The 23,491-nt window shown below is 44.4% G+C and overlaps 1 protein-coding gene across 1 annotated transcript in view; it reads left to right on the forward strand.

Moving 5' to 3' along the window:
* Positions 1 to 23,491, forward strand: part of LOC138674595 (uncharacterized) — a 39,896-nt gene that overhangs the window by 3,475 nt on the left and 12,930 nt on the right. The window contains exons 2-4 of the mRNA XM_069762410.1: positions 12,284 to 12,949; positions 21,000 to 21,032; positions 21,134 to 21,184. Coding sequence (XP_069618511.1) covers positions 12,284 to 12,949; positions 21,000 to 21,032; positions 21,134 to 21,148 — 714 coding nt within the window. The 3' untranslated portion in view covers positions 21,149 to 21,184. The remainder of the gene's footprint in view (positions 1 to 12,283; positions 12,950 to 20,999; positions 21,033 to 21,133; positions 21,185 to 23,491) is intronic.

Consider the following 23,491-nt stretch of genomic DNA (forward strand, 5'->3'; position numbering starts at 1 on the left):
GCACACAGACGCCACACGGACAGCATCCGTGTGCGGTACGTGTTTACACGGACCCATTGACTTTAATGGGTCCGTGTGATACGTGCGCTCCCACGAACACTGACATGTCCCCGTGTTTTTCAAACAGACACACGGTCCGTGAAATCACGCTGACATGTGCAGAGACACATTTATTTTAATGTGTCTACGTGAGTCAGTGTCTCCGGTACGTGAGGAAACTGTTACCTCACGTACCGGAGCCACTGACGTGTGAAACCGGCCTTATACAGGACAACCCATTTAAATTATATGCATCCTCTGTTGTCGGCATTGTCAAAATCAAGCCCTTATGTAAACTTAAAAATAAAAAAGATTGGTCTCTGGGAAACTAAAAAAAAAATACTGAACCTTGACGGCCTAAAAGTGAACAGGTGTAGCTAGGATCACATCAGTATGCAGGTTTTTTTTTATTTTTAATAGTAGTAAAAAAATTAAGCAAAGGCCACGTTCACACGTTCAGTATTTTACCTCAGCATTTATAAGCCAAAATCGGGAAAGGATCAATCAGAGGAGAAGTATTAATAGAAACATGGCACCACTTCTGTGTTTATCACTCACTGCTGGTTTCGGCTGCCAAATGCTGATGTAAAATACTGACAAAACACTGAACGTGGCCTTAAAGAAATGGATCTGTCACATAACAGACAAAAATGGCGACGGACAGAACCAATTAAATACAGTACTCAGGTCTTTGTTGTTTCTGTTACAGTGTCCATCTTTTTAGAGGACAAAATGTGCTTGTTGGACCTGTTTTTGTATTGTATATAAATGAAACTTACTACTGAGCCTCCTAACCAATACTACAACATAAAAATGTACCTAGCCTGAGCATTGAAATGTAGAGTGGGCCCCTGGAGTCAGTTCCACTGGTGGGCCCTAGGCACCCCAGTCCGACACTGAATATAGACAAATACATTAAACTTTAAACTTACCTATTTACAGACATTTTCCCCCAGACCCAGGATTCTCATTTTGTGTACCAACCTCTTGTGTAGCACGGTAACAAACGCTTTTGAATAATCAAGATATACCATGTCCAATGACTCACCTTGTTCCAGTATATAGCTTACCTGCTCTTAAAAACTGATTAGATTGGTTTGACAGGAGCGATTCCTCATAAACCTATGCTGATATGGAGTTAAACAGTTATTCTCATTGAGATAATCCAGAATAACATCCCTCAGAAACCCTTCAAATATTTTACCAACAATAGAGGTTAGACGTTACTGGCTTATAATTTCCAGGTTCACTTTTAGAGCCCTTTTTGAATATTGGTACCACATTTGCTATGTGCCAGTCCTCTGGAACATTTCAAAAACCTGACCGGCACATCCAAACATAGACTCAGTGTGAACAGGTGCTGAACCTAGAGTCGCCAACTCGTATATAGTTAAGTAAATAAGGCAGCACACTGCAGCGCTAGAACATACAAACTTGAAAAACGAAATTTGAACTGCATTACTGCACTAGAAATATGAAAAATGAGAGCTTTTAGCGCATAAAAATGGCCAATTTTATGTGTACCTGGTAGCCCCGTTACGGCATCTCTCTTATACCAGGTCCTAAACTTGCCTTACCTCGCTGAGAATAAACGTCTTCATCTGAATGGGTACATGTGAAAACCTCTTACTAGACTAAAATTCTCTCTCTCTGTGGAGGGGTATTGGACCTGCTGTAATTAAAACACCTGAAGCTAGGAGGCGGAGTGCACGATCAGAAGGCTAGAGAATACATTTCAAAAACCTGACCGGCACATCCAAACATAGACTCAGTGTGAACAGGTGCTGAACCTAGAGTCGCCAACTTGTATATAGTTAAGTAAATAAGGCAGCACACTGCAGCGCTAGAACATACAAACTTGAAAAACGAAATTTGAACTGCATTACTGCACTAGAAATATGAAAAATAAGAACTTTTAGCGCATAAAAATGGCCAATTTTATGTGTACCTGGTAGCCCCGTTACGGCATCTCTCTTATACCAGGTCCTAAACTTGCCTTACCTCGCTGAGAATAAACGTCTCCATCTGAATGGGTACATGTGAAAACCTCTTCCTAGACTAAAATTCTCTCTCTCTGTGGAGGGGTATTGGACCTGCTGTAATTAAAACACCTAAAGCTAGGAGGCGGAGTGTGTCATGATCCCAATGGCAGGGGATCACAAAAGGACAAGCACAAAAACAAAACAAGCTCTAGGGTGATGGAACCTGAGCTGACCGCGATCCTGAACCTAAACACACAACTAGCAGTAGCCGGGGAACGTGCCTACGATGATTCCTAGACGTCTCGCGCCAGCCGAAGGATTAACTTCCCCTATTAGAAGAAACACAGACCTCACTTGCCTCCAGAGAAACACCCCACAGAAATAGCAGCCCCCCACATGTAATAACGGTGAAATGAGAGGAAAGCACATACGTAGTTATGAAAATAGAATCAGCAAAAATGAGGCCCGCTAAAGCTAGATAGCAGAGGATACAAAAGTGAACTGCGCGGTCAGCGAAAAACCCTTCAAAAAACCATCCTGAAATTACTTGAACTCATGTGCCAACTCATGGAACATGAGGAGTAATTTCAGCCCACTAGAGCAACCAGCAGCAAGGAATCACATATCTGCAAGCTGGACAAAGACAAAAATTAAACAAAACGTGGAACAGGAAAATCAAAACTTAGCTTGTCCTGAAGATAACAGACGCAGGGAGAAGAGGTAAAAAGACACGCTGATTACATTGATAGCCGGCGAGGAAATGACAAAAAAGCCAGGTTAAATAGGAAACTCCCATAACCTGATGGAACAGGTGGACACCAGAGACCGCAGAGAACACAAGTCACCCAGTACCATCAGTAACCACCAGAGGGAGCCCAAAAACAGAACTCACAACAGTACCCACCCTTGAGGAGGGGTCACCGAACCCTCACGAGAACCACCAGGGCGACCAGGATGAGCCCTATGAAAAGCACGGACCAAATCGGCAGCATGAACATCAGAGGCAATCACCCAAGAATTATCCTCCTGACCATAACCCTTCCACTTGACCAAATACTGGAGTTTCCGTCTGGAAACACGAGAATCCAAGATCTTCTCCACAACATACTCCAATTCACCCTCCACCAGCACCAGAGCAGGAGGCTCAAGCGAAGGAACAACAGGTACCTCATACTTCCGCAACAACGACCGATGGAACACATTATGAATAGCAAACGATGCCGGGAGATCCAAACGAAACGACACAGGGTTAAGAATTTCCAAGATCCTATAGGGACCGATGAACCGAGGCTTGAACTTAGGAGAAGAGACCTTCATAGGAACAAAACGAGAAGACAACCACACCAAGTCCCCAACAAGAAGTCGAGGACCCACGCGGCGACGGCGATTAGCAAACTGCTGAGCCCTCTCCTGGGACAACTTCAAATTGTCCACCACATGACTCCAAATCCGATGCAACCTATCCACCACCATGTCCACTCCAGGACAATCAGAAGGCTCCACCTGACCAGAGGAAAAACGACGATGAAACCCCGAATTACAAAAGAAAGGAGAAACCAAGGTAGCAGAACTAGCCCGATTATTAAGGGCAAACTCGGCAAGCGGCAAAAAGGAAACCCAGTCATCTTGATCAGCAGAAACAAAACACCTTAAATAAGTTTCTAAAGTCTGATTAGTTCGTTCCGTCTGGCCATTCGTCTGGGGATGGAATGCAGACGAAAAGGACAAATCAATGCCCATCTTAGCACAGAACGTCCGCCAAAATCTAGACACAAACTGGGATCCCCTGTCAGAAACGATGTTCTCCGGAATGCCATGCAAACGGACCACGTTTTGAAAAAACAGAGGGACCAACTCAGAGGAGGAAGGTAACTTAGGCAAGGGTACCAGATGAACCATCTTAGAAAAGCGGTCACACACAACCCATATGACGGACATTTTTTGAGAGACAGGGAGATCCGAAATAAAGTCCATGGAAATGTGCGTCCAAGGCCTCTTCGGGATAGGCAAAGGTGACAACAATCCACTGGCCCGAGAACAGCAAGGCTTAGCCCGAGCGCAAACTCCACAAGACTGCACGAAAGAACGCACATCCCTCGACAAGGAAGGCCACCAAAAAGACCTGGCCACCAAGTCTCTAGTACCAAATATTCCAGGATGACCTGCCAACACAGAAGAATGGACCTCGGAGATGACTCTACTGGTCCAATTATCCGGAACAAACAGTCTTTCCGGCGGACAACGATCAGGTTTATCCGCCTGAAACTCCTGCAAAGCACGTCGCAAGTCTGGGGAGACAGCCGACAAAATCACCCCATCCCTAAGAATACCAGTGGGCTCAGAATTTCCAGGGGAGTCAGGCGCAAAACTCCTAGAAAGAGCATCCGCCTTCACATTCTTTGAACCTGGCAGGTATGAAACCACAAAATTGAAACGGGAGAAAAACAGTGACCAACGAGCCTGTCTAGGATTCAGACGCTTGGCAGACTCAAGGTACATCAGATTTTTGTGATCAGTCAAGACCACCACACGATGTCTAGCACCCTCAAGCCAATGACACCACTCCTCAAATGCCCACTTCATGGCCAAAAGCTCCCAATTACCAACATCATAATTCCGTTCAGCGGGCGAAAATTTTCTAGAAAAGAACGCACATGGCTTCATCACTGAGCCATCGGAGCTTCTCTGTGACAAAACCGCCCCCGCTCCGATCTCGGAAGCATCAACCTCAACCTGAAAAGGAAGTGACGTATCTGGCTGACGCAACACAGGAGCAGAAGAAAACCGGCGCTTAAGTTCCTGAAAGGCCTCCACAGCCGCAGGAGACCAATCAGTAACATCAGCACCCTTTTTAGTCAAATCCGTCAAAGGCTTAACAACACTAGAAAAATTAGTTATGAAGCGACGATAAAAATTAGCAAAGCCTAAGAACTTCTGTAGACTCTTAAGAGATGTAGGCTGCGTCCAGTCACAAATAGCCTGAACCTTGACGGGATCCATCTCAATAGTAGAAGGGGAAAAATATACCCCAAAAAAGAAATCTTCTGGACTCCAAAGAGGCATTTAGAACCTTTTACAAACAAAGAATTGGCCCGCAGGACCTGAAACACCTTCCTGACCTGCTGAACATGAGACTCCCAGTCATCAGAAAAAACCAAAACATCATCCAAATACACGATAATAAATTTATCCAGATATTCACGGAAAATATCGTGCATAAAAGACTGGAAGACAGAAAGAGCATTAGAAAGTCCAAAAGGCATCACCAAATAATCGAAATGGCCCTCAGGCGTATTAAATGCGGTTTTCCACTCATCACCCTGCCTTATCCGCACAAGATTATACGCACCCCGAAGATCAATCTTAGTGAACCATTTAGCCCCCTTAATGCGAGCGAACAAATCAGTCAACAATGGCAAAGGATACTGATATTTGACTGTAATCTTATTCAAAAGACGATAATCTATGCAAGGCCTCAAGGAACCATCTTTTTTGGCCACAAAAAAAAACCCTTCTCCCAAAGGGGACGAAGATGGACGGATATGTCCCTTTTCCAAGGACTCCTTAACATAATTCCGCATAGCAGTATGCTCTGGCACTGACAGCTTGAACAAACGACCTTTAGGGAATTTACTGCCAGGAATCAAATCTATAGCACAATCGCAATCCCTGTGAGGAGGAAGCGAACTGAGCTTAGGCTCCTCAATAACCTCCCGATAATCAGACAAAAATACCGGAACCTCAGAAGGAGTAGATGAAGCGATAGAAATCGGAGATGCATCATCATGAACCCCCTGACATCCCCAGCTTAACACAGACATTGTTTTCCAGTCCAGGACTGGGTTATGAGTTTGTAACCATGGCAGACCAAGCACTAAGACATCACGTAAATTATACAGTACCAGGAAGCGAATCACCTCCTGATGAACGGGAGTCATACGCATGGTCACTTGTGTCCAGTACTGAGGTTTATTCATAGCCAAAGGTGTAGAGTCAATTCCTTTCAAAGGAATAGGAACTTCCAGAGGTTCCAGACTAAACCCACAGCGATTGGCAAATGACCAATCCATAAGACTCAGGGCAGCGCCTGAATCCACATAGGCATCGACGGAAATGGATGATAATGAACAAATCAGCGTCACAGACAGAATGAACTTAGACTGTAAAGTACCAATGGCAACAGACTTATCAACTTTTTTTGTGCGTTTAGAGCATGCTGATATAACATGAGCTGAATCACCACAATAAAAACACAATCCATTTTTCCGCCTATAATTTTGCCGTTCACTTCTGGACTGAATTCTATCACATTGCATTATCTCAGGTGCCTGTTCAGAAGACACCGCCAAATGGTGCACAGGTTTGCGCTCCCGTAAACGCCGATCAATCTGAATAGCCATAGTCATGGACTCATTCAGACCTGTAGGCGCCGGGAACCCCACCATAACATCTTTAATGGCCTCAGAAAGGCCATCTCTGAATTTTGCAGCCAGAGCGCACTCATTCCACTGAGTAAGCACCGACCATTTCCGAAATTTCTGACAATATATTTCTGCTTCATCTTGCCCCTGAGAGAGAGCCAATAAAGCTTTTTCAGCCTGAATCTCTAGGTTAGGTTCCTCATAGAGCAAACCCAATGCCAGAAAAAACGCATCCACATTGAGCAACGCAGGATCCCCTGGTGCCAATGCAAATGCCCAATTCTGAGGGTCACCCCGCAGGAAAGATATAACAATCTTGACCTGCTGAGCAGGGTCTCCAGAGGAGCGAGATTTCAAGGAAAGAAACAACTTGCAATTGTTCCTAAAATTCAGAAAACTAGATCTATCTCCAGAAAAAAACTCTGGGATAGGAATTCTAGGTTCAGACATAGGCGTATGTACAACAAAATCTTGTATATTTTGAACCTTAGCAGCAAGATTATTCAGGCTGGAAGCCAAACTCTGGACGTCCATGATAAACAGCTGAGGTCAGAGCCATTCAAGGATTAAGAGGAGGAAAGAAGCAGCCAAGCTGCAATTAAGGCTAGGCAGCAAACACTGAGGAGGGGAAAAAAAAAAAAAAAAAAAACTTCCTCAGACTACTTTTCCTCCTACTTCAGCCAAAACGATGACCCATTTTTTTTTTAGGCCGGCTATACTGTCATGATCCCAATGGCAGGGGATCACAAAAGGACAAGCACAAAAACAAAACAAGCTCTAGGGTGATGGAACCTGAGCTGACCGCGATCCTGAACCTAAACACACAACTAGCAGTAGCCGGGGAACGTGCCTACGATGATTCCTAGACGTCTCGCGCCAGCCGAAGGATTAACTTCCCCTATTAGAAGAAACACAGACCTCACTTGAATCCAGAGAAACACCCCACAGAAATAGCAGCCCCCCACATGTAATAACGGTGAAATGAGAGGAAAGCACATACGTAGTTATGAAAATAGAATCAGCAAAAATGAGGCCCGCTAAAGCTAGATAGCAGAGGATACAAAAGTGAACTGCGCGGTCAGCGAAAAACCCTTCAAAAAACCATCCTGAAATTACTTGAACTCATGTGCCAACTCATGGAACATGAGGAGTAATTTCAGCCCACTAGAGCAACCAGCAGCAAGGAATCACATATCTGCAAGCTGGACAAAGACAAAAATTAAACAAAACGTGGAACAGGAAAATCAAAACTTAGCTTGTCCTGAAGATAACAGACGCAGGGAGAAGAGGTAAAAAGACATGCTGATTACATTGATAGCCGGCGAGGAAATGACAAAAAAGCCAGGTTAAATAGGAAACTCCCATAACCTGATGGAACAGGTGGACACCAGAGACCGCAGAGAACACAAGGCACCCAGTACCATCAGTAACCACCAGAGGGAGCCCAAAAACAGAACTCACAACAGGAGTGCACGATCAGAGTCTATGTTTGGATGTGCCGGTCAGGTTTTTGAAATGTATTCTCTAGCCTTCTGATCCTGCACTCCGCCTCCTAGCTTCAGGTGTTTTAATTACAGCAGGTCCAATACCCCTCCACAGAGAGAGAGAATTTTAGTCTAGTAAGAGGTTTTCACATGTACCCATTCAGATGGAGACATTTATTCTCAGCGAGGTAAGGCAAGTTTAGGACCTGGTATAAGAGAGATGCCGTAACGGGGCTACCAGGTACACATAAAATTGGCCATTTTTATGCGCTAAAAGCTCTCATTTTTCATATTTCTAGTGCAGTAATGCAGTTCAAATTTCGTTTTTCAAGTTTGTATGTTCTAGCGCTGCAGTGTGCTGCCTTATTTACTTAACTATATACGAGTTGGCGACTCTAGGTTCAGCACCTGTTCACACTGAGTCTATGTTTGGATGTGCCGGTCAGGTTTTTGAAATGTATTCTCTAGCCTTCTGATCGTGCACTCCGCCTCCTAGCTTCAGGTGTTTTAATTACAGCAGGTCCAATACCCCTCCACAGAGAGAGAGAGAGAATTTTAGTCTAGTAAGAGGTCTTCACATGTACCCATTCAGATGGAGACGTTTATTCTCAGCGAGGTAAGGCAAGTTTAGGACCTGGTATAAGAGAGATGCCGTAACGGGGCTACCAGGTACACATAAAATTGGCCATTTTTATGCGCTAAAAGCTCTCATTTTTCATATTTCTAGTGCAGTAATGCAGTTCAAATTTCGTTTTTCAAGTTTGTATGTTCTAGCGCTGCAGTGTGCTGCCTTATTTACTTAGTCCTCTGGAACAGACCCCATCGCTATAGAGTCCCCAAATATAATAAATAACGGTTTGTCTATTGCATTACTTATCTTAGGACTCGTGGGTATATGCCATCCGGACCCGGAGATTTATTAGCTGGTTTTGCACCTCTTCTTTGGTTAGATTGGTGACCCTTAATATAGGGTTTTCTTTGTCTCCTGGCATTTAACCTAGCATATTATTTTCCACTGTGAATACCGTGGAGAAGAAGGTGTTTAATATATTAGCTTTTTCCTCATCATCTACAACCATTCTTTCCTCAAAATTTTTTAAGGGGCCTACACTTTCACTTATGACTCTTCTACTATTGATAAAGTTGAAGAACAGTTTGGGATTAGCTTTACTCTCCTTAGAAATGTGCTTCTCTGTTTTCTTTTTGGCAGCTTTAATTAGTTTTTTAGATAAAGTATTTTGCTCCCTATAGTTGTTTTAGAGCTTCAACTGTGCATGCTGCTTTAGTAGTTTAAATGCTTTCTTTTTACTGTTAATTGCCAATCTTACATCTTTGTTTGGCCACATTGGGTTTTTCCTATTTCTTGTCCTTTTATTCCCATAAGGTAGAAACCGCTTACAGTGCCTATTTAGGATGTTCTTAAACATTTCCCATTTATTATCTGTATTCTTATTTCTGAGGACATTGTCCCAGTCAACCAGATTAAGGGCATCTCTAATTTGGTCAAACTTTGCCTTCCAAAAGTTAAAGGGAACCTGTCACCCCCAAAATCGATGGTGAGGTAAGCTCACCGTCATCAGGGGCTTATTTACAGCATTCTGTAATGCTGTAGATAAGCCGCCGATGTTACCTGAAAGAGGAGAAAAAGAGGTTAGATTAAACTCACCCAGGGGCAGTCCTGCTCCGATGGGTGTCTCAGGTCCGGAACAGCGCCTCCCATCTTCATTCCCTGGCGTCCTCTTCTGGTCTTCACGCCGCAGATTTGGCGCAGGCGTACTTTGTCTGTTGAGGGCAGAGCAAAGTACTGCAGTGCGCGGCCGCCGGAAAGGTCAGAGAGGCCCGTTGCCTGCGCACTGCAGTACTTTGCTCTGCCCTCAACAGGGCAGACATAGTACGCCTGCGCCGGAGCAGCGGGATGAAGACCAGAAGAGGACGTCATGGAATGAAGATAGGAGGCGCCGGAGCGGACCTGAGACACCCATTTGACCGGACTGCAGCGGGAACGCCCCTGGGTGAGTATAATCTAACCTCTTTTTCTCCTTTTTCAGGTTACATCGGGGGCTTAACTACAGCATTCCAGAAAGCTGTAGATAAGCCCCTGATGACGGTGAGCTTACCTCACCATCAATTTTGGGGGTGACAGGTTCCCTTTAATTCTTTTTGTGACTCCCTGACAAGTCCCCCTGGCGAAAGACAAGTGAAACTGTACAATATTGTGTATGTCTTGGAGACAGAGGTGCAAGGTTTGGATTTTAGAGGATGCTAGTCTTAGGTCAGTTTATACTGGGTATATTGTGCATGGGGAGCTTTGCAGATTTTCTCTGAGCCACTGAGAAGTTTGTGGATCTGTATAAAAGAATGCAGAGGTTAAAGGGGTGGTCCAAAACCAAATTTGAACTTTGCCCTAAATGTCAATTTAAAGAGGACTGGGCTAGTCCCTGATCTATTGAGCATGCGCTGGTTGTCAATTCCAATGCATGCTCTGTATGAGCTCCCTGCTCACAGTGCTGTTCCTTTGAATGCACAGTTACAGTGCACTCCCTTGCCGGCTCTAATGAGGACTGACGAACCTGCAAAAGATTGCACTGTCAGGGCGCATTGTAAAATGAGAACTTGGCAAGCAGAGAGAGGAGAGACTAGCCTAGCTACCAAAGCAGACGTCTCTGATGACAGGGCTGTGATGTTTGCGTTGGGGACTGTCTACAGTAGTCTCTGTTCTCCCTATTTTCCACGCTCTCTCCCCTTCAATGTGCACTGAGAGTGCGCTCTCTTCATTGGAATGCTGACACTGCGCATTCAAAGTAATATAGCGCTGGAAGTACATGCTGAGCATGCATTGGAGTGACAACCGTTGCTTACTCTGTAGAATAGGGACTAGCCCAGCCCCTAAAATGGATGCCACTGATGACACTTCATTTTAGGGTGGGGAAAGTTGCTGTGGCAGTGACCGCTATCCTGGTCCCCTTATAACAGTTCATTTGAGTATCCCAGCATATCCCAGTATCCTCAGTATACCTTGGAATTCTCAGACAAAATGTCTTCGGAATGGAAGTAAAACAAAAGCAGGGCTTTACAGTAGAGAGGGGAGGTAGGAAATTATTATCCAAAGAATTTTAGAAAAGTGATTAAATTAATTTAGAGATCAATCCCAAGGTAGGTGCTCTGAAAAGCTCCATCCGAATGGAGTAGAGGTTGAGCATGCGCAAATCCGATCTATTTTCAGTGTGAGTGCCAGAGCGCAAAGCAGTTTATCTACTTTATTAAATTATAAAAAATAAATTCTCTGTTTTGGTAAGTGACCAAGTTAAGCGAAAAAAAAAAAAATTGTATAAGGGTGATAATGTATGCGGACTGTTGTGGTCCATCCTTGAATTGTACACTTGTGTTTGGGGATGGTGTGTGTGCAATAGTGTGGTGTGAGGATACGTGTGGTTGCAAAGGGTTGAGTGTAAAATGATATCCTGATGTTTGGGGCATAGTTACTAAGTCTGTAAGGAATCCTGCATTACAGAATTCCATTTGCCATCTTTGTTTTAGGAACAGACAACTGGAATGAATGCGCTAAATCGATCGTTTGAATGAGGCTTATTCACATGTCCATGTGAAGAACGGTACCAGTGTATTGGATGAGTGTGAAGGGATAGCAGCCACAGGATAGTATAGGAGCATAGCCATACGGTGACGGTTCGCCCTTGTTGTGCATAGTCATGGCTTATGTATACCTGCGTCCATTCCCTACGTACCATTCCACCATCCTTGGGGTCTCGTGCTGCCATGTCAGCTCACACACTTCACCTATGGGTGCAAGCCTTCCCTTAGGCACTAGCCTTGTATACTATGGCTTGTTCTCCTTTTGTTACACCCTAGTCTGATGAAGGTCGGTCACAAACCAAAACCTCATTTTTGTGGCATTATTCCTAATTGCACCTTACCAAAGGCAGCTTTTCTCTGCTTCATACATGGTGGTCCTGGTCCCTGCACTGTGATGTGTCTTCCTACCTACTGGAGTGGGGTTTACCTCCCCCTTTTAGGAGACATTTTAGAAACCCTTTCCTCACAAAATGGCTTACTTCCTGCCCTGAGAGGAAGTGATGTATCCCAAGGACTGCAACGTTTACTGAGGCGATGGAGACAAAGGAGCCTTGTGGGCTGCAGTGTGTGTCCGGGGCAGGGTGCAGAGCCCGGTCCGGGGCCCCTCTGTGCCCCCGGGGTGCCCCTTCCTAGGGCTGTGGTGATGGTGGCGAGGAGGGGGTGGGTCCTCAGTGCATCACCTGAGTTCTGGGGTAAATGTACCGAGTGTCAATCACAGGCAGAGCTCAGAGCTGGGAAGGAGCTACAGATGGCGGCTGTGCCTTAGAGCCTCCGCTCCGCGCTTTCCCTCTCACTTCAGGGGAACTTTGTGGAACTTGTGCCCCCTCCTGGGCGCCCCCTCACCCGCCGGGACCCCGGGAAGGACCGGACTCCCCGAATTTCTGCGCTTTTCTCCTCTTTTCCCCGCCGCTCCGGAGCCGAGGAGTCTCGTTGTTTTCCAGCTCATGGCGCACCTCCATATTTGTGCGCTGTGATCGGCTGCTCCCTCCTCTGCCGCCGCCGCCGACCCCGGGATCGCGCTCTCGCCCCGCTCCCTCCTCAGCGCTCGGATTTTGCCCCGTTTTGCTCGTTCTTCAGCTTTTATATCGATTTTGTGTTAGTCTCGCGTTTTCCCGATCTCCGCAGTGTTGTCCGGAGTCCGCTCCCCCCGGTGTCGGCTCAGCCCATGTTCTGTGACCACAAATCTGCGGGCGGCCGGTGTAGATGTGCCGCCGGCCTGATGGCAGGGAGTGTATTCTCTGTGGGTCTGTGTACATGTGAGGGGCTGCGGATGAGCCCACCGTGTGCCCGGCGCTGCCGCTTCTGCACGGGGGGCAAATACCTGGGCATCCCCGTACTGGCAAGGTCGGCAGCCTGTCCCGGGCACAAAGATGATGAAGAGCACGGAGGAGGAGGACGGCGGCGGCGGCTCAGCGCGGAGCAATGCATCCAGGTAAGGGGCTGATGGGGGTCCTCTCCTGGAGCACAGCACTGCTGCCCACAAGGTGCCACATTAATTCTCCTCTAGATTTCTCTATCCCCGAGTGAAGAAACTACAACTCCCAGCATCACTAGTTGCAGACCCCTAGGTGCATTTTGTACCTTTATCCCAGCTCTGACCTTGACTCTCATTGCCACACCCTAATTCTCCTGGGCAGTATAGAGGCCCAGAGCCCCCCAGCCTGTGCCCCTCCAGGGTTCTGTTACCTGTGCAGCCATGTTTGGGGGGCTGCTGCTGCTGCTGGTTACATGACCTTGTTACATTGGTGGTCTCTGCTGCATTGCACCATTTCTTCTCAGTATTTTACCTCGTGTATTTGTGAGACAAAGCCAGGAGTGGGTGCAAAATGCATTAATGGCGACATTTCTTTGATAGGTCCACTCGTGGTTTTGGCTTCCAGACACAGGTAAAATACTGATCCAATCCTGACCGTGGCCTGGATGTTAGTACACAGCAGGCCACAGATGAAGCCTGGGACGCCGTGTATGTGGCCCGTGCAGATGAGGGCTTTCATCATTTAGTGCTGCTTATTGTCTGACATACATCCGCCTCTTCGTAAATTTACTTTTGGCTCATGTTTGAGATTTTTTTTTTTAGGACATTAAATTATCTAAATAAATCACACTAAAGTATGTGTAATTATATACAATTATATGTCTCCGATTACCCTCATTTCTAAATGTTGTAGTTTTATTTTTTCATTATATTTTGCCATAAAACATTTCATTTAGTATTTATTTGTATCTTAATATGTAGCCGAAATATAACACCGCACAGCCTTGATAAATGCCAAAGTGGTTAATCATCCAGTTCCATTTATTTTCCTTTTGCCCATGGGTACAGGGATGAGATACAGTCCTGTGTGTCTTATGGTGCATTTCTATGATATCTGCTGATAACTTTTTCTTTGAAAGAATGTATTTTTTTTTTTTCTTTAAACGAAGAAACGCTTATTTAGCTGTTCATCAAGAGTAACAGCAAGCATTTGGAGAAAAATACAATTATACGTCTCGTACATATTTAATGTGCACAAGCATGCGCATGCCCCTCAAAGAGAACACAAATTTAACCCACCACCCCCCTCAACTCCGCCGTCTGCCCCAACAAACTTCTCCCTTTCTGGTGCTCAATAATTTAATTTTTTAAGTTCATTTTATGTGAACTTAAAATATCTCCGACATACGTGTGCTCGTTTTTATGAGCGTTACTGGTGTACGTGTGAGTATTGTTATACTGCTATTATAGAGATTAGTATGTTATCAGTGTATTATGGCTGAATATTGCTATTATAGAGCTATTAGTATGTGGCGGTGGTGTATTTTATCGGTATATGGTGCCATTACATGAAGCACACAGTGACTAGCTGTGCAGCCGTGCTTCTTATGCTACAATTCCCCTAATGATATATACACTTTTATACACTGTCGCTATCGGCAGCTGTGATAAAACACCTGAGTTATTATGACAGACGTATACGGGACATATCTGAGGTAATGTTCTGTCATGGAGCCTGCACATAAAATGCTGGGCTTTCTTTCCTGCGGTGAGAGCCCTCGCCCTCCTCTGTCCTTGGCGTACATTTTGTGACTGGCAGCCATTTTAGAGAAATGCCTCAGATGAAGCTGTAGCAGTTTTCATTAAAAACATGTGTTTTCTGTGATGCATGAGGAGAAAAACAGACGTATGTGAAGGGGCATTGTTATCAGGGGACATATGTGAGAATGCACATTAAAAAATATTAGGTTTTCCTTAACATAATTCCAATATTGCCCCATTAAAAACAATACACACAAAAAATGTGCCAGTGACCAAAAGGAGCTCCGGGTAGAGCAGTAGGTAACACCTAGGGCCTATTGCTACAGAAAACTCTGTTAAAGGGAACCTGTCACCTCGTTTTTTGAGATATAAATACTGTTAAATAGGGCCTGCGCTGTGTGTTACTATAGTGTATGTAGTGTACCCCGATTCCCCACCTATGCTGAGAAATAACTTACCAAAGTCGCCGTTTTCGCCTGTCAATCAGGCTGGTCAGGTCGGGAGGGCGTGTTCACAGTGCTGGTTCTTCCTCAGCTTTACGTTGGTGGCGTAGTGGTGTGCGCCTGTTGAGGTGACTAATCCACTGTGGGCACGTGAACAAGCAGCGCGCGATCTGCGCTGTCATCCCTTTCGTCGGTGGGGGCAGCCATCTTCCTGGGGCCGCGCGTGCGCAGATCGAGTGCTCTGCTGCACGGGGCTTCAGGAAAATGGCCGCGGGATGCCGCGCGTGCGCATTAGAGATCGCGGCGGCCATTTTCCCAAAGCCGAGATGCAAACTCGGCTTTGGGAAAATGGCCGCCGCGATCTCTAATGCGCACGCGCGGCATCCCGCGGCCATTTTCCTGAAGCCCCGTGCAGCAGAGCACTCGATCTGCGCACGCGCGGCACCAGGAAGATGGCCGCCCCCACCGACGAAAGGGATGACAGCGCAGATCGCGCGCTGCTTGTTCACGTGCCCACAGTGGATTAGTCACCTCAACAGGCGCACACCACTACGCCACCAACGTAAAGCTGAGGAAGAACCAGCACTGTGAACACGCCCTCCCGACCTGACCAGCCTGATTGACAGGCGAAAACGGCGACTTTGGTAAGTTATTTCTCAGCATAGGTGGGGAATCGGGGTACACTACATACACTATAGTAACACACAGCGCAGGCCCTATTTAACAGTATTTATATCTCAATCTCAAAAAACGGGGTGACAGGTTCCCTGTAAGGCCCTAAAGATAGTCGTCCGCCTGACTGTGAACGATGGCGCTCTGTAGATGCAAATGGCGGTACGGCTCCGTGTCAAATCTCCCTCGGGGTCCCTATCGGCCCCTATGCTAGGGAAATATTCCCCTTCACTTACCAGACCAGTAGGGAAAAATACAATATATCCTAATCAATACTTGTCTGGATAATCGGAGTACTATAACGGTAATCTATCACCTGGTTTTCCCCATATATACTAGGGCCAGGACTTGTGCCTCTTCATTTACAGCACTCTAGAATATTGTATGCAAGTGCTCCTTGCGCTCTTCATAGCATAAGAGAGGGCTTTTCTTATACTCTCCTATGGCACGGTCCGATGGATGTCTCTGGTGCCTCTTCTCTTGCAATCGTGTGGATGACACATCCTACATGATTTACAGTGTTCCCCATCGAGCTCCTGGGCAGGCACACTTGTGTTTGCCCTGCCGAGGGCAGAGCAATGTATTCTAGTGCGCCGGCACGCTTTGCCTTTTCCTTGTGCATGCGCACTGCAGTACTTTGCACTACCCTCGCCAGGACAAAGAAGTGTACATACACAGGAGTGCGATGTAGGACACATCGTCTACAGGAAGCAAAAAGGAAGATGGCGATGACAAGAAGAGATTAGGCACCGGACCAAGACCAGAGATTTCAATTGAACTGTGCCTTAGGTGAGTATAATAAGAATGTATTTTGTGTTATGACAAGTGTTTTGGGCACATATACACAATACTTGTATCATGTAACAAAGGGCGTACAGGTGCTGGCTCTACTTTTAATGGGGAAAAACCTGGTGACAGATTCTCTTTAAAGGGAACCTGTCACCAGGTTTGGCCGATATAAGATACGGCCATTACCTTTCAGGGCTTATCTACAGCATTCTATAATGCTGCATATAAGCCCCCGATCTGACCTGCAAGAGAAGAAAAATAACTTTCATTATACTAACCTGTGGGGCAGTCTGGTCCGATGGGTGTCGCAGGTTCTGGTCCGGCGCCGCCCTCCTGCTTGCTTCACAGGCTCCCCGGCATCGCGCTCCTACGCAGGTGTACTTATCGGCCCTGTTGAGGGCAGAGCAAAGTACTGCAGTGCACAGGTGCTGGGAATGGTCAGAGAGGCCCTGCGCACTGCAGAACCTGCAACACCCCTTGGACCTGACTGCCCCGCAGGTGAGTATAAGTTATTGTTCTTCTCTTCCAGGTTGGATCTGGGTCTTATCTACAGTATTATAGAATGCTGTAGATAAGCCCTGAAATGTGGTGGCCTTAACTCATCAGCCAAACCTGGTGACAGGTTCCCTTTAAAGAAATTATATGATGTGGACCATATCAAGTAATCCCATCTGAGGGTATGTGCACACGTCAGGATTTTTTCCTGGCAAAATCCTGAGAATTCTGCCAGAAATCCGCGTGCTTTTTTCGCGCGGATTTCTTGCGGATTTTTTGCGTTTTTTTTTTATTTTCCGGAATGTCCTTTTTGATAGGAAATCCGCAGAAAATCCGGAAAAAGATAGAGCATGTCCGGATTTTTTGTGGTATGCGTTTTTTTTGCGGAAAAAAACGCTAACATATGCACAAAAAATACGGAATGCATTCTAAAAGATAGGATGCATAATGTTAGCGTTTTTTTACCGGATTTATAGCGTTTTTATGGCGAAATTCCGCAAAAAAAACCGCTAAAAATCCTGACGTGTGCACATAACTTAACACTTATCAGCGCCCCTTATATCCCTGAAGCCAAGATAAGTAGTATCCTGTAGCACATTGTTCATAGTGCAGTACATTTAGCACTGTGTTTTCGCTGTTCACTACTGAGGAAGATCTCGCGTAGGGGGAAACGTTGAGTAATCTGAGTACCGTTAGTGGTGCTGATTGGAACACCTATGCCATTATATATTCTCACTGTGATCTGGTGTTATATTAATACCCATGTGATTACATACTGTTACAGTGTCTCTGCCACACTGTACTGTTTATATGCTCACAATCTTCACACAGTAGCTATGGTTTAGCTATCATTATTGCTGAATCTCCTTTTTGATTTACTTAAACATGCTATTTTCAAAAAGAGACAGTATTTGACACCTTTATATAATGTGCAATTGCTGAATATCCTCTTTGGTTTATTCCATAGTGTTATCTAATACTGGTTAAGGGCATTAAGTGCTAGATGGGGTTACTTGATCTGGGCCACATTATAATATCATTTCTTTAAAGGGAATCTGTCAGTAGGATCCACCCTCCTGAGCAGTCTATCTGGGCATGTAGGGAATAACAATAATACCTTGAAGTCTGCGATCCAATGTCTTATTCCAATCATATCAACATTTTTCTCATATGTAAATGCCCTCTTCCAGGCTATTAGAATGCTGCCTGGAGGATAACTCTGCCTCCAGAGATTATTTTACATGAAGAGGTGAGTCAAGTAACTAACACAGAACAGGAGAAATTACATTTTGTTTTGTAAATTCATTTTTCCAGCTCTTGATCTCTGCTATATTACAGCACTGTCTGCCTGTGAGATAGAAGCTGAGAGGAACCTGCCGATGTGTCAGGTATAATCACACTGGTAACTCCCCCTTCATGTAAAATAAGCTCTGGAGGCAGAGTTATCTTTCAGGCAGCATCCTCCCCGGAGCCAGGAAGAGGCTTTTATATAAAGCGATAAAAGATGATTTATCAGCAACAAGGCACCTGATATGAGACACACAGGGATCATTTTCCTCAGCAGCCTATAACCTGTATGCATCTGCATATTTCCCATAAGGGATGGGGGCAGTGTTCTGGAATCACTGCGTTGAGAAACACGTGATGGTGTCTCCGCGGTGTTGGATGTTTTGTTCTCCCCGAGGCCAATCATCTGTGCCTTTATAACCTGTATGTCATTATTAATTATTATCCAGAGAAGCATTGATTAGGATATATATATATATATATATATATATATATATATATATATATATATATATATATATATATATATATATATATATTTTTTTTATTTATTTTTTTTTTTTCCCCCTCCTGGTTTGCTAAGTGAAGGGGGATATTTCCCTAGTATAGGGGCTAATCAGACCAGCAGGGATATCTGAGAAAATTAACATTGAGCGGGGGCGCCATCCTCCAAGGTCAGGCAGGCAACTATTTATAGGGCCTTAACAGTGTTTTCCGGAGCAATAGGCCCTAGCTGTTTACTCTGTATGGTTAGTCTTTGATTCGATATGTGAGAATGCCGTGATGATTTGGGCAGGAAAGCGGCTAGCTTCAGTGTTTTCTGGATTTCTATTTCAGTCACAAAATGGCTATTCCTTTGTGCTGCAGCACTGGGCTGCCATTCTGTGCTGCACTGAGCTCTCCACACGCAGGAGGAGGAAGTTGCTTTCTAGGAGTTCAAAGGCCATTTTGTGCCTGCTGCTGATGTGATTGGTTCCTGGGCCTCCTGGTAACGGAGGCGTCGGCAGTGCAGGGTCCTGCCCTCCGTGTGACGTCAGCTGTGCCCGCCTCTCCCAGCTCAGGCTGCCTGTGTCTGCAGGGTTATTACACGTACATGTATCGCAGGGACTAGTGCACACATGGTGCGTGTGTTATTATACACAAGGTATAATTGTTGCTATTCTCTATCTAGCTTTCATGACCCATGTTTGATTTTTAGATATTTTTTATTCCCTAAACGTAAGTTGTCCATGATTGTTAACCCTTACCACAGCATTAACGCTGAACATGTTTAAAGGGGTTGTCCGGTCGAAAGTGAAAAGTGTAATCAAGTGTGTGTGGCATCTAAAACGTTGCTTTCTACGGTAGAAGCAGTGTATTGGCTTTATAGAAATCCCATGCCCACTGTGCTTGTATTTACCGCTGCGTAAACTGATCTGCAGTGTGGGTTTACGAGCCGCAGCATGGCCATTTCTCCCTTGCGGGTTTTGGCCAATTGAATGGTGAATCTTGACAAACTAGTGCAGCAATTAGAACACAGCAAAAATACTCTGCGTCCAAAACGTTGCTGTTCCTAATCGTGAGGACAGAGCCTTAAGCTGAAAAACGTATCTGGACATTTACTTAATTCCGTATGCATCCCCGGGAATGCGCTTATTATGCAGCATGATGCTGCTGTGCTGCAGGCAATACTCCAACCGGTCCTAATGTCATGCAATGTGTGTTTTCACAGGGAGTGGTGGAATGAGTGACCTTGAGGCTCCATACTGAGAATGCAGTGGGAACGGACTCCAGCCTGATTCCTGACCATCTATAGCAGTAAGTTTAGAATATGTCCAGCTAACAGTCATTTTGGGCTTTGTAAAACACCGGAAATAAATGTTAATAATAAATACAGGGATATTGCACACACTGCCTCTTTGGCAGAGCGCCGTCCTCCGGGGTCATGTGATGGTGACGTCAGGGAGGCACTCTGTCATTAGCATGTTGCCGCTCTACGTTGATAAGGAGGCAGCACTGTTCGGAGAAAACAGAAGTGCTGAGGAGATGGAGGAGGATGCAGCAAGATGGAGGGTGGAGAGAAGGGCAGTAAACACAGGCACGGAGCCCCAAGTTCTCAGTGTCAGAGTGGGCGACTGGGGGTGAGGGCTCAGGAGTAGACGGTGGGGGCTGTTTGTTTAGGGGATAGTGGGATTTCACTCCCCGGCTGCCTGTGAGGCAGAGGACGGCATCACATAATGGCGCTGGAGAAGGAGGCAGCAGCCTTTGTTCACAGCTCCACGCTGGATAGCCCGGGTGCTTGGTCTGGGGGGTGAAGGCCGACCCTACCCAGAGCCCAGCCTCTTGACCCTACATATAATTCTGCACATGTCATACATGGAGGGGAGGCTGCTTTAATTTTTATGTAGTGAGGTAAGATCCAGGGGTGCCCCCCAGTTTTGTCTGGGCTCAATTACATAATAGAACCCCTAGTATCCCTGGCTCTGGGGTTGGGGGGAGGGGAGTATATCATTTTAGCCTTTGGATAATGAATTTGCTGCTTCTGTTTTAGAAGAATTATTTTATAAAGGCTGGTCCAGATTGTTCTGTTTTGTGTCTCCTATTCCTATGTCGTATATATTATTAATGTGATGATTATTGTGAGATGTTGTGTTTCTTCATTATATAGTTATAGATGGGTTGGACACTTAATATTCCAAGTATTGTATAGACGATCCCCCACCCCCAGTGCAATGTTTCTGTATTTCCTTGGACAGACCAGTGATATGTATATTTATAGGATTTTTTTTTCTGTTTTTCAGGCGGATGCACATTCCTGGTCTTTATTTATGGAAGTGAGTATGTGCTAGTTCTTACTACACCTTTTATTTCTTCTTTGGAATAAATGATTTTGGATGTCTCTGCTTGACATTAACAATGACTTCTTTATTCGCAGGTAATCAAAAAATAGATGTATGACCGTCTGCAGAGTGATGCCTGTTACCAGGTATGTCTGCGTTCTAGAAATGACAGATTATCTTTGCAATACAAAAATGTATTTTTTTATTTACATTTTATACAAGTTAATTATTTTGAAAAAATACTTTTAAACTGCTTTAATTTTTTATTAACTTAGTATAAATAAGGCTTTATTTGGTAATGTTTAAAAATGTTCAATTAGTGGTTAAAATTATTGTTCTATGTAGAAGTCTTATTACTCGCATAGTGTGTTATACAGATCCTCAGAATAGTAAGTATACATTAAGATCTGTATATTATAATAATATAATTTATAATATTTATAATTATACAGGCTACTACTGTTGGGGTTTAATTTCCACGATTATACGGGATGTCATAAGTTTAGATTTGTGTTATTTCATACAGATCTGATAGCTTACCCTTTTTTTTTAAGATATTTTCTAGAATTTATATATTAATGTACTAGGGCTTGGCATTAACATTCCCAGCAGAAACCATACGACTGCAAAATGATCCAAAGTCCAAAAACTATAGTCATTAGTTGGGGATGTGGAGCCATCGGCTGTAGTTTGTACAAAAATACCTGTAGTAAAGTGAACACATCAAAACTGGTAAAATCAATAATTGCTTTGCGTTCATGCAGACGACCACTCAATATTTGTTCATACGTGTGTGATAGAAATATATATTTTTATTATTATTATTTAGAAACATCTGTTAAGAGTTCTTGAAATATATATTGAAATGTTTGTCTCAATTCTCTAAAATGACTTTAATTGTCTTAAATATACTGTCCATTAGTGTATTAAATTATATAATGCAAATTGCCAGGCTATCCGTTGCAAAGTTAGGAGGTACAGGGGAGGGACATGAAAGGCTTCATCCATCTAACAAAAAATATTCTGATACCTCACATTGTGTAATCTGCCAGACGCCCAGTTTAATTAACAACCTTTTTTATACAAAGTGTCTCTTCAGAGAGGAAGAGGACTTGAACTGTAGAGCCACCTATTGGAAGTGCCAATCCTACAAGTCACTGTTAAGTCACCTTTAACAAGCCTTGCCATATGACTTTGGATAAAAATAAATCTTTGCAGACAGTGTTTTGCGTATTGGCGCTCTTCAGTGCAGCGTACGAGATCTGATTTGGCTGTATGCAAATTGAGATTCTGGTTTCCCTTTTATCTTTAATCATATGGCAAGGCTCATTAAAGGGTTGTAAGTGACTTTTTGGATTGCTGCTTCCCATAAAGTTTTCCTCTGAAGAGGCAATTTGCATATTTAATTTCCCAGAGGAGCATTGCAAGGCTTATAAGCCTCCTCACTTATGAGCCTCACACTCCCCTCATCGGTGTCATTATATGAATTTACTAGTGATGAGCGACTGTACTTGTTGCTCGGGTTTTCCCAAGCACGCTCGAGTGACCTCCGAGTATTTGTTAGTGTTCGGGAGATTTAGTTTTCATCACGGCAGCCTGTTTAATAGCTGTAAATCATACAGCTGAGTACATGTGGGGGTTGCCTGGTTACTAGGGAATCCCCACATGTAATCAAGCTGGCTGATAGCTGTAAATCATGCAGCGGAGGCGATGAAAACTTAGTCTCTGAGCAGTCATAAATACTCGGAGACCACCCGAGCAACAAGTACACTCGCTCAGCACTAGAATTTACCAATGTGTTTTTCCATGTATGGATCTCGCTCACACTTTATGTACCTTGCAATTATTTGCATTTTGTTTCTTTACTTTTCTAGACTACATATTTAGTTTGTATGCAACTCCAGCTAGGAACTTTAGGGACACTTGTTTCATGCGTTTATGAAGCATTACTTTGGTATTGAGTTTAAACTCTAAACTAAATACAGTAAGTGTTTAAAATACAATAAAATGTTAAAAAAAAACTTATTAAATGAAATTGTATTTCTAGACAGATCAATGTTTGCTCATTGCCTACTAAAGAATCAAATACCTGAAACCTTTTGTGAAGAATGTCCCCTATTGCCCCTGGCATAAGGCCACTAGCTGTGTTTCTCACTAATTTCACACAACAGGTTTTCATCTTGTCCAAAACTGTTGTGCCTCATTACAGTGAGTTTTGTCATAAACTCTAGCTATAGATTGTCGGGTCACGGGAGGAAGGTGGACCTTGGGAGCAGCAGTTTTTCAACCCACTAGCACCATTGTATATAAAAAGGGGGGTTAGCCTACAAATAAAAAAAAAAATTATAGATAGATATATTATATTTTTCAGTCAAAATTCTCCCCCTTTAAGCTTCATTCATCCCTCTACAATTTTGGTCTCTTCCTGTGGTGAGAACAGCTTGTCCCATGTG

The sequence above is a fragment of the Ranitomeya imitator genome, chromosome 4, assembly GCF_032444005.1.
Source record: "Ranitomeya imitator isolate aRanImi1 chromosome 4, aRanImi1.pri, whole genome shotgun sequence".
NCBI classification, from domain to species: domain Eukaryota; kingdom Metazoa; phylum Chordata; class Amphibia; order Anura; family Dendrobatidae; genus Ranitomeya; species Ranitomeya imitator.